Source organism: Tigriopus californicus, chromosome 8 (assembly GCF_007210705.1).
Source record: "Tigriopus californicus strain San Diego chromosome 8, Tcal_SD_v2.1, whole genome shotgun sequence".
NCBI classification, from domain to species: Eukaryota; Metazoa; Arthropoda; class Copepoda; order Harpacticoida; family Harpacticidae; genus Tigriopus; species Tigriopus californicus.
Genome location: NC_081447.1, coordinates 3,947,280 through 3,957,870, shown reverse-complemented (window position 1 = coordinate 3,957,870; position 10,591 = coordinate 3,947,280). Strand labels below are relative to the sequence as shown.

The 10,591-nt window shown below is 43.0% G+C and overlaps 1 protein-coding gene across 2 annotated transcripts in view; it reads left to right on the top strand.

Moving 5' to 3' along the window:
- Window positions 1-10,591, top strand: part of LOC131885096 (uncharacterized) — a 47,315-nt gene that overhangs the window by 5,935 nt on the left and 30,789 nt on the right. For both annotated transcript variants that reach the window (XM_059233036.1, XM_059233034.1), the window contains exon 2: window positions 8,252-8,498. In XM_059233036.1, the coding sequence (XP_059089019.1) occupies window positions 8,252-8,498 (247 nt within the window). The remainder of the gene's footprint in view (window positions 1-8,251; window positions 8,499-10,591) is intronic.

Below are 10,591 nucleotides of genomic sequence, written 5' to 3'. Positions count from 1 at the left end.
AAAACCTTTTTGTTTTCTTGCCTAGGATCATTTTTCACGCGGCTTGACTTGGCAAAGACTCTCGACAACCTTAACACACAACTGAAGACCGACCATTCTTCCTTGGGAACTTGCAAACAATGCGCTCTCATTCTCTTTCTCATTTCAATGGCCTACCATGCAAGGAGGCTCCCTCTCTTTCATTGTACTGCTGGGTAAAATAGTAGTACAAGCTCATTTGAATATTATGACTGACCGGCGTTCCAGAACCTAGCAGCCATTTCCTCAACAAGGTCGAATCGGTGCTGAAACGAGATATGCATATGGTGGCGAAGAAGAGCCCAAGGCCAATGGAGGGCGTTTTCTGCCCTAATGATTGATTCTATATTCGTTTCACATTTCCCACTCTTACCTTCCTTCAGCGCTTTGGTTGAGTGTGAGTGGCTCGTGAGAGCCTGAGAGGTGATTCGAACACGTAAAGTCATATATATCTCGGGTTCCACTCCGTGGTTCAACTTCGATCAATTGAATATTCTAGAAGTCGAACTGCCACATTTTTCCTCCCTTGATCTCTTTCATCCATTCATCCATCTATCCATCCATCCAAGAGCGAAGACGCTACTCCGTCTTCTTGTGTTCCAATCGAGGTGAAAGTGGAACCAGATCTATGTAGCAGCACTTCTATAGCAGATACTAGGAGGAAGGCCGAAGCGCGCGCAGCCTTCGATCTTGCATTGGAGAGGTCCTTCAAAAAGATGGAGTCAGGAGGCAAGTTCATGCATTTGCCTGACTCTAAGTTATTCATTGAAATTTCCTGCTCTTGTCGTATTTATCAAGCATGTGAAAGTGATCCATCAATCTCGACACCCCTTGATGTCACCTTTGGCACTAGAATTCTCGAGACAGAAAGCATCTTGGCATCACGTTAATCCAATTCATTACGATTTCCATCCTGCCTTCGAGTATCGTTGACCGAACCAATTGAATATTTGGAAAACTGGCTCGAATTTGTAAAAAAAATCCTCATCGGTCACTGTGGAACATGGGAAATGTCCATTGATTAACCTGCCTGGGAGCGATGGTTCGATCCAATTATTTTCCTTCCCAAGCTGATCCACCCTTGGAGACTGGAATTGCCAGGGAAAACAGGCAAACGCCCTTTATTTCATTTCGGTCGGCTTTGACTCACTGGGAACACTCTTTTCCTGGGTTCATTCGCTCTCTCTCTCTCTCACTCTCTCTCTCTCCGTCTCATTCTATTTGTATTTTGTTCGCCCTCCCCATGAGGTGTTCCAATAAACCATGAAGCACAATAGGGTTTCCATTCATGGGCAGTTCCTAGTTTCCGCCAAGATTGGCGGAACAAAGCTTCTCTAACGAGGGATGAAAGTGGCAAAAAGGGATGTGATCAAGTCGATTAGATTGAGCTCATTCACCAAAAAAAGCGACAGACGAGGAGGAGCATGGCTCATTGCTTGAGCTAAATTAAATCTTCATTCGATGTAATACTCTGGTTTGAAGTTTTGAGAGGGACCATGTTTCGGACCTAAAATCCGAGATAACAGACACTATCTGCATCGGGATTAAACCGGGTGTTCCAAAATTTGTTATTGCCATTCAGTAAATGGTCGAGCCTGAAGATTAACATGTCTGTGCTTTAGGTGCCATCAAACGAAAGAAGTGCACTGATGACTTTGATGTGGTTGAAATTGTTGGTGATTTAAATTAGGTAATGGCCACGGTCAAAGACAGAAACATTTTTAGAAACAATTTGGTTCATCAACAAGTACACTAAAAAATCCTCAAGCACATTTTTACTGTATATCGCTGGATTAGCTGAACTTAATGGCTTAAAAGGCTGCTTAAACGTAGAGTCAATAACTTTAGGGCGAAAAAATGAGCAATATGTTTTCCAGGTTTTTTTGCAACTTTTTTTAAGCCATTTTCTCATTTTCGAACATCTTAGCAGTGTTTTAGTGGTCGGTGTCAGGTTCGAAGGGGTGAACAAGGCAATCATCAAACCGTTCATTTTTTTCCAATATGCAATGTTGTGTTGTACGAGGTTTATGTGGGTGTGGTTTGAGCCTAAGAGTTTCTTTTTGAGAAAGATCGGGGAGGAGAATCGAACCTCGGACCTCTTGTGTTGGGAATCTACACTAGCTACTACGTACCCTCTTATTGTCTTCAAGATTCAAGACGAACATGATTAACATTGAACCAATTTTATTTTTGCGACAGCTAAAACAAGATTTTGCGAAACGTTGTCGTCGAAAGTTCCTTATGTTACTCAAAAACATGGTAAACTACTACGTGTTTGGAATAATTTAGAAAGGACCTTCGTACTGCTTTTCGAAGTCACGGATCACGAGATTTATGCGTTGCTGATTTATTTTTATTTCCGAATTTCAAGCAGGTTCATCGCGAAACATGCAGATGATGAGCCATACATTGCATGACAAAATGGAACATTTGGGACTCCCTGTTAAAGTGGAAGGAAATGAGCTCGCATTAGGATTGAAGCTCTCTTGGTCCACAATTTTATTGTTTCCAACATTCACTTTCCTTTCTTGGCCAGTCCCGTTTATTATCCGCACTGAATGAACTCCGGGACGATTCTCTGCATACGAAAATGAGCTTTTCCGATAGCCAGGTTTGGTGCTATTGTATTTTTTTTTTGTGGGAGATCTCACCAGCTCTTCCTCTCTTAAAAATCGGGGTTCCAAAATGGATGTCTCTTGAATGATGTCATCAGACTTGGCATCCGCTCCTCTGTGACCCGTGGTTTAGGTAGCTTTTATATCATTGAATAAAAACTTGGCAAGCCTTGGATCCGTCTCATGTTTGCTGACGTATTACATTTGGAATAGTCAAATATCCCCAACCATACTCACTCTCCGTCCCCTGTGAAATACTAAATCCTGAAAGGAAAAAAGGGAAGATCGTCATCGCCTTTTTCTTTGACTAGCGGGGACAGCAATATACACTGAAGTTGGCGATCAATGACCAATTATGCAAAAGGCATTCATGAACGGCACTTCCAAATTGTTTCTAGGGAGTGTTCGATGTCCTTGGTATTTTGACGCTCTTTTTGAGTCTTTTTGAACAATATCGCATAATCCGAAGAAACTCCTTATTCCCTTCAAATCTGAAGATACGCTATTTTTTCTTAACTCCAGGACAGAGAAATCATTGGATTTTTATTCCATATTTAAGGCAACATGAAAAACACAAATCGTATCCTGTATTCATTTCGTCCACAGGATTAGTTAAGAAGAAAGGTTGACATTTTGCATCTTTTCAACAAATCAACAAATGGAAACCCCACATCTTGCCCGAACTACTTCTTTCCGCAATTGCTCGTTTTGCCTAGCTAAGATATTACACCACCTTTTGTTTAAAGAATTTCTATTGTATTTATCCATCGAAAAGAAGATTTAATCTCGATTCTTCACAAGAGTCACGGGTCCATTTAGCATCACGTTGTCCTTGGTTTGGCCAAGCTGAAGAAGGTCGTTCCTCTTATTCCTCCAAGAAAAAGAGGAGGGCCGAGGAAGCTGTCTGCCTCGTTTTGGCGAGCCCTTGTGGTCCCTCTTGTTGACTCGAGAGGGTCCTTTTTTTCAAAGACCCAGCCACCCGTCAAAAGAGTTTTGATATCAGATTTTAAGTCCTTGTAAGAAGATTTGAAAAAAGTATTGAGAAGTAGGCCAAATGAACGAGGACGTTGAGGGAGCGACCACGAAAAGCTTAGGGTAAGATGATGGTTGGTAAGCATGGAACACGAACCCTGGCTCGCTTCAATTGCCATTGATTCTTGCCACTGGTTTGAATGGAAACTAAGATCAGCGGGAAAGCTTGGACGGAAACTTACACGAAGCACTGAGAGAGTACATTGAAGATGATCGTCCCCAAAGTCACGTAATCAAGAGGCCAGAAGAATTGGGAGTGGCCCGAGCTTGGGATAAGATTTCCATGCGGTTGCAACTTTCTTGTTTTTGTAAGGTCGTTTTTTGAGCCAAGATAATGCACCAATCTGTCGTCGTCGTCGCCGTCGTCGTTCGTCGTCGTCGTCGTCGTCGTCGACGTCTTCTCCCCAAACTAAGCGTAGTTGGCTCTTCGTTGCTCTGCATAACCAATGCTCGACATCAACGAGTGAGCCCGGGATGAACCAGGTAGGCCTTGATTGATCATCCAATACATCGACTCAGTGGAACAGGAACAAGAAGTAGTTGCCCAACTCCTCCCATCATCACCCTCATTTCGACCGATTCAGCTCATTTGTTTGTCCTGCCACTCGTGTCTTGAAAAAAGTTACAAAACGCCTTGTGTTCCACACGGCATTATTCTCAGGAGGCTCGAGTCTTGGCACAACTTATTGAAGAGCAACCCTTGTTCCATGATTATGATTTTTGCGCGATATGATAACTCGAGCCCTGCCATTTTATCAGAGTATGTGGATTGCGCCACGTTCCGGAACAGTAATCACATAAATGTCCTTGATTAACAGTTGTTCCTACAATGGGACCCTGACATGAGAATAGTTTCCGGATTTGGAACGATTGTCGCACGGTGCGCTTAGAGCAAAAAAATGACGTAATTATTTGCCGAGGTCCAATTCAAGCTCAAGAAATGTGTTATGTTAACGTTCCACGAGCGTTGGCAAAGACACCTTCGAATTGCAACGACTTTGTGTTGGTTCCAAGTGGTTACCATTCTATGGACCCGATTCCAGAAATAGCGGATCCAACAACAACAACAACACTCCAAGGGATCAGATTACTTTCACTTCTAGCTTGAAAGCGATGTATTTTCACGTGCTTCAAGAAGTTTCCCAAATGCCACGTCTGATATACATTATAACGAAACAATGTTTACTCAAGTGGACACAATGCTCTACCATGGTGTGTTCATCTTGCTTTAGCTCTCTGTTTGATGAGAATGGCTCCCTTTGTTAGGAGAACAAGTTTCCCAAGTGTTTAGATAGACAATGTCTAATGGCTCTTGAGGCATGATTTGCTTCGGAAATTGGAAGATAGAATTAGCTCCATACACTAAAAACCTCTGTCCATGGTCGCTTCTACGCTTCTGACGGGAAGTCGAAAGAGACTTGATTTTTACCACATGAAGCGATATTCAATGCAACAAAAGTAGGTTAGGCTCGACTCAAATCCCATTAGATCAAAAACAATACGGATTCGAAGGCAACTTACTTCATTCATTTGGCCAGATATGATATTGGCGTAGATGAAGAATTTGAAACTGGCCTTACGAATCTCAATTGTTGGCTTATGAATCACGATCATTGTGGTCAACAAAAGTAGATGTTATTTTTGCTTCCATATCCATCAAAACGAATGTTCAAACCAGTGACCAAGAAAAAACATACGATGGAAGTGCCCTAAAAATGAAGCAAAACATGAGAGGCAAGCGAGCCCCTTGGAAGGTTTTTTCGTCTGGTGTGAAAAACATGCCTTTTAATTAGGACGATGCAGCAATAGGGTTAGACACTTAGGGCGATCAACTTGAAATTGAAAAGAAAAAGTTTTTAGTCTGCACTTGAATTAGGGGGGGGGGCCTTGGAGCAAGGAGAATGAAATCCAAGTTTGGACTTGCCCTTTGATAGAAGAAAAGAGTTGCGCAATGAAACGTCTACTTCGAAGGTCCACTAGATGTTTTTCCCAACATAAGCGATCTCTACACATAAATGGTTGCTTGTTTACTGTTCCACGAAAACCAAAAAGTACTGGTGAATTAAAAACGCATGAGCATTGCTAATAACCCTCTGATCTACGCAGACTATTTGCATTCATCATTAATGAAGGTTCATTGGAACTTTAAACAACGATTTTTTTTTTNTTAATGAAGGTTCATTGGAACTTTAAGCAACGATTTTTTTTTTGGGGGGGGGGGAAATAACAAAGCAAAATTTGGACTTTGTGAAAAGTGAATCTTCCATTTCTTGTATAGGAAACATCTATAAATACAGATCACGTAATAATAGACTATCTCTGAGCAGAGGAATTTAATGTATGGTGACCATGGTACGGGAGGGGTGAGGTTGCTAAACAACACCCAAATTGGACAGAAAATTCATGAATAAGGATAAATACGTCGTTTTCGCGGAGGCGGATATCAAAGCAAGGTTGTTTGTGCAATGACGTAAAATTATCGTTTTCTCAAAATACAAGTGTGTCTACTGTTGCTATTTCGATGACTTATTCAGAGACAATTTGTTGAATCATCTTTGAGCATAGCATATTGCGATCATTGTTTGATATAGATTGATTAGGCTTTTACTCAATGAACTAGGTTCGCTTCGCCATTTCTCTGGGGCTATCGAAAGCTTTAATTTGGAAGGATTCATAGATCAGGTTTTCAGACCTAATTATTTCCCAGATCCTTTAATGCAACCGTCCAGACTTTGGTGGTTGGCAAATCCCAGTAAATCTGGGGTGGATTTGGAATTAGGGCCTTGAACCATCTAAATTACTCGGCTTGTGATGAGACCCAAGTATTCGAAAGCAATTTCAATGGCCAACTCTGCCTGTTGTGCACAATACAATAAGTCGTGTGGCAAGTAATTTCCTTTTACACGCAAATTGGACCGAAACTCGCAACTCAAGTATTGGACCCATGTTAGTTACTTACTCCATGCCAAATCCAACTTGGACCAAAGTTTTCCCAACTTATCCCTCTCTTGAGACGAAATTGTAAGTAGTTGTGATTAACTGTGCGGCCATATGGCCTTCAAACTTGGGCAGGGAAGTAAACAGCTTTTGGCGATTTATGATGTCCCTCATCACATTCTGGCAGATATTTTTGGGGGAAGGCTCACAGTACATGAAGATAAGCTGTATTTTTTTTACCCGCATTTGATAGTATTTGTATACCAAGGGAGCTTAAATAAGTAAATAAGTAATTAGGATAGAATCCAGTCGCTTACCGCTAACTTGTTCCGCGGCTCAAAAACGGTTGCATTTTTAAAACGTTTGCATACTTTTTAAATATATAGTGCACTAGATTGTACTGTCCTTGCTATGGGTTGAAACCCTCTCATTTTAAAAGGAAATTTGGCATCGCTTTTTTGCTGAAGACATGCTTCATTGCCTTTAAATGTCCCAATACGTAAACTGTGGTAACTTCCGAGGAGCCTTTGAAGTGAAATGTATTTCAATGGTTGCCAGCAGAATTTTCAAATTTCTACTCAACGAGGACCGTGTTCTCAGCGGTCAATTGTCTCCTGCTTGTGCCCCTGATTTACCCAAGGGCTCAAGTGGTATTTCATTCTCAAGCTGCCATGACCGTATGAGACACCATGGTCTACCCGAGGGCTCTTAAGGCCAATGCTCGAGAGCTCGAGACCCTAATGATTCATATGAAGATATTTTACGGAACGAAGAAATATAGCGTACGTACCTCGTTTACCACATCTGCATATCGTGCGAAGCCTATCTCGGCTTCACTAGATATTCAGGACACACGCTCATTGGCAAAGCCTAAGCCCCCCTGAACCTGAGGTCCTTTTTTAGTCGAAAAAAAACTTGAAAAGACCCTGACCCTTTGATTACCAGGGACCCCATTTTTGTAGTCAACTTTGATCTGAGGTCGACAAAAAGTTTTTCTTTTGCAAAAAAACTGCCCTCAAATGCCTTGCCGCAACGCCTTGATTACTGTATTGCTGATCTCGATTGCAAAGCCATTGCACCTCGGACTCCTGTACTATTGTACATTCACCTATTCTCCTTCTCCTCTGCCTTGGCCTTTCCTTTTTCCGTGGACTTGTTTAGAATCTCAAACGCTCTCTAGCGCAATGTTATTTTGGGACCTCAAGCTCACAGCTGTTCCTTAGGGTCCATTTCTTGGACTCAAAATTCAATGGAACGGACAATCGCCGCGCAAATACGGAAGTCCTTTCAAAGGCCAAAACAATACCCGAACGGTTATTACTCTTGGCTATTGGCTCAATTCATGCTAGAAATAGAAGCTAAGGATTCCCGTTGGAGGCCACCATGTTGGATCATAAAAAAGTCACGTACACGGTTTCACCTTCAGCCAGGTGGTAATTTGGCCACCCCTTGAAAGCTTCTAGACTCTCACTAACTTGGGGAGGTTGGCGAGGCAAGCCCTCTGGGACAGGATATAATTTAATAAATTCCATGGCCATCTAACCTACTTCTGGCCCTGACCTTGGACCAAGAACAAAAGCCCCTTTCTCAGTTGTCAGAAGCAGTTTTCGAAGATGGGTAAAGCTAACTCGTGTCTTCTTTATTTTCAGCCCGTATTCAGCGACAAATCCCTCCGTCAAGAGTTTGGTGCCTCCGGATGTGTGGGCTTGAACGGCAGTTCCAAAAGCTTGACCTCGACACATCCTATGCTGAAGGAGAGCCATCCGGGATCGCAAGCTCATCACGTCAATGGGTTCCACAATGGCTTGGGCGGCACAAGCGCCACGACCAACGTATTATCGGCTATCCTGCCCACCTTAGACCGTGCCAAGGCCAACGTAATCAACACGCTTAGAGGTGAGATTGAAAAATCTGAATGAAGGCCAATCATTAGGAGAGCAGCAAAGGTTTCTTTCCACTACAAGATAAAAAACCGGGTTTCACTTCCAACCACATTTGTAAGCACCTCCTCGTAATGAAAATAAATCCTCCTGCATTACGAACCAGACACAGACTTGGTTTCCCGTATTGAGAAGTGTGTATGGCTTTGGAAAAATGGGGTTTCGTTGGTGTGTGTACCCTAATCAAAACCACATTGATGATGCCTTCATTTGTACAAGTGGTGCCTCAAGAGGAAGAAGGCAAAGTCTGTGAAACCTCTTCAGTCACCGAGTTCCACGCATTGCAGACAGAATTTCGGAAAGTATGTCAGAAGAACAGTACAAGCAAACCTTGAATATTGAACAGGGAAGATACTGACAAAAGACTTCTTTTGGCCTTTACAAGTCATTGCATCTCATTCCTTTTTGAGCCTGCCTGGCAGGCAAATACATTGGAATGAGTCATCAAGGTCTTACATAAAAGGCCAGACTAGGAGGTGAGCCAAGAGTCAAGATGGGCATCTCGCCTATTGAAAGGTACTTGAGCCATGGACATACATGTAAATATCTTGGAGGAATCAGACTACTTGATCGCGAACGTGGAACCTTCCTTTCATCAACGGGTACAGTTGGGGAAAATAGAAGAACAACAAAGAAATTTTTGATTGGGATCAACCAAGAGGATGGCCTTCAAGAGAGCAAACTTCAACTGAGGAATCTTATTCTCAGTGCAAAGTGCAAAATTAGTTCTTTCTTTTAACTTGTTGTTTATTTGAAAATATCTCTTGTGTTTTTGTCGAGTTGGGCTCAATTCATCATCTGTCAATAAACAAATGTCAATCTGTGGATAGAAAGACTATAGACTTTGTCCGGAGGGATACGCATTTTGCGAGTGTTTTGGGAAATGTAAACCATGCAAACTAATTGGCACGTGCTCCCAAGAATTTGTCCAATCCAAATCAATGCGTTTATCATGCAGCCAACTTAGAAGAATTGTTCGGACGCTCGTAGACACAATTTTCATCGATAACGTGATGTGAAACCGTCATTTCCCTTACCGGCCCTAGTTTTGATCATGGTTTCACCAAAACAGGAAGCCGCCCCCCCTCTCTTGCCCTTAGATAGCGACTCCCCCGAGGTTGTTGGCTGTCATCTTGCCATGGATTGCAATGCAGTGCAACAAAGCAGTAAGTCGTCGTCAGTTTTGCTCCTCTGACAAAAGGGAAAAGATGACCTTGTTAGTTGGAACAAATTCGTCTTGGCTCCTAAGGGAGATAAGGCTCTTCCCTCACCAACAATTGAGCATTGGGTGAGTGAGCGAGTGGTTGGGTGGTTGGGTGGAGGTTGGCTGGTTGAGTGCGTGAGTGAGAGAGTGAGTGAAGCAGATGCTGAGAGAAGACGGTTGGCTGTCTGGTCTGGTCATGAGCGAATCTAGCCAAGCACACCACCCTTCCTCGTTCCTTGCCACGGAGCCAACCACTAAATTGGAGAATCTTAGTCGAGAGGCAACCAACCATCTGGAGACGCCATGGCCAAGCAGCCAGCACTTTGTCCATCCCGCCGGCTCTTCGTTCGTTCGAGAGGAAGTAGGAAGTTTTAGCGTTGCTGAGGTTTCATGAAACTTCTGACTCTTGATTTCTTTCAAAGGACATCAGAGGCTCGGATCTTGAGGAGATAATCATGTTAGTTTCCCAACTCCGACTGATCTTCGTCTTCGTTCCAAGCATCCTTGGATGGCGGCGGAGATGTCAGCCAAGTATCATCCATCCATCCATCTATCTATGGGACTTGATCTTATCTACTCTGATCTGGCTTGCTTGCTTGCTTGCTTCACCTCCCTTAGGGCAAGCTTAAGCTGGATACTCGGCGGATCTAAGCCAAGTTACGCTTTCCACTAATATGTAAGAAAGGACGAGATAGACAATGGTCCATATTTCGTCCAGATGGCCTTTCGCAACAATCCCGCAAGGCATGCACATGGGACAACGGGTATCATCGGGGTCATTGTCCATTGACCAACCCAAAAGCCATTTATGCGAGGACAATCCCAGGGCGGAATTCTAACTGTTA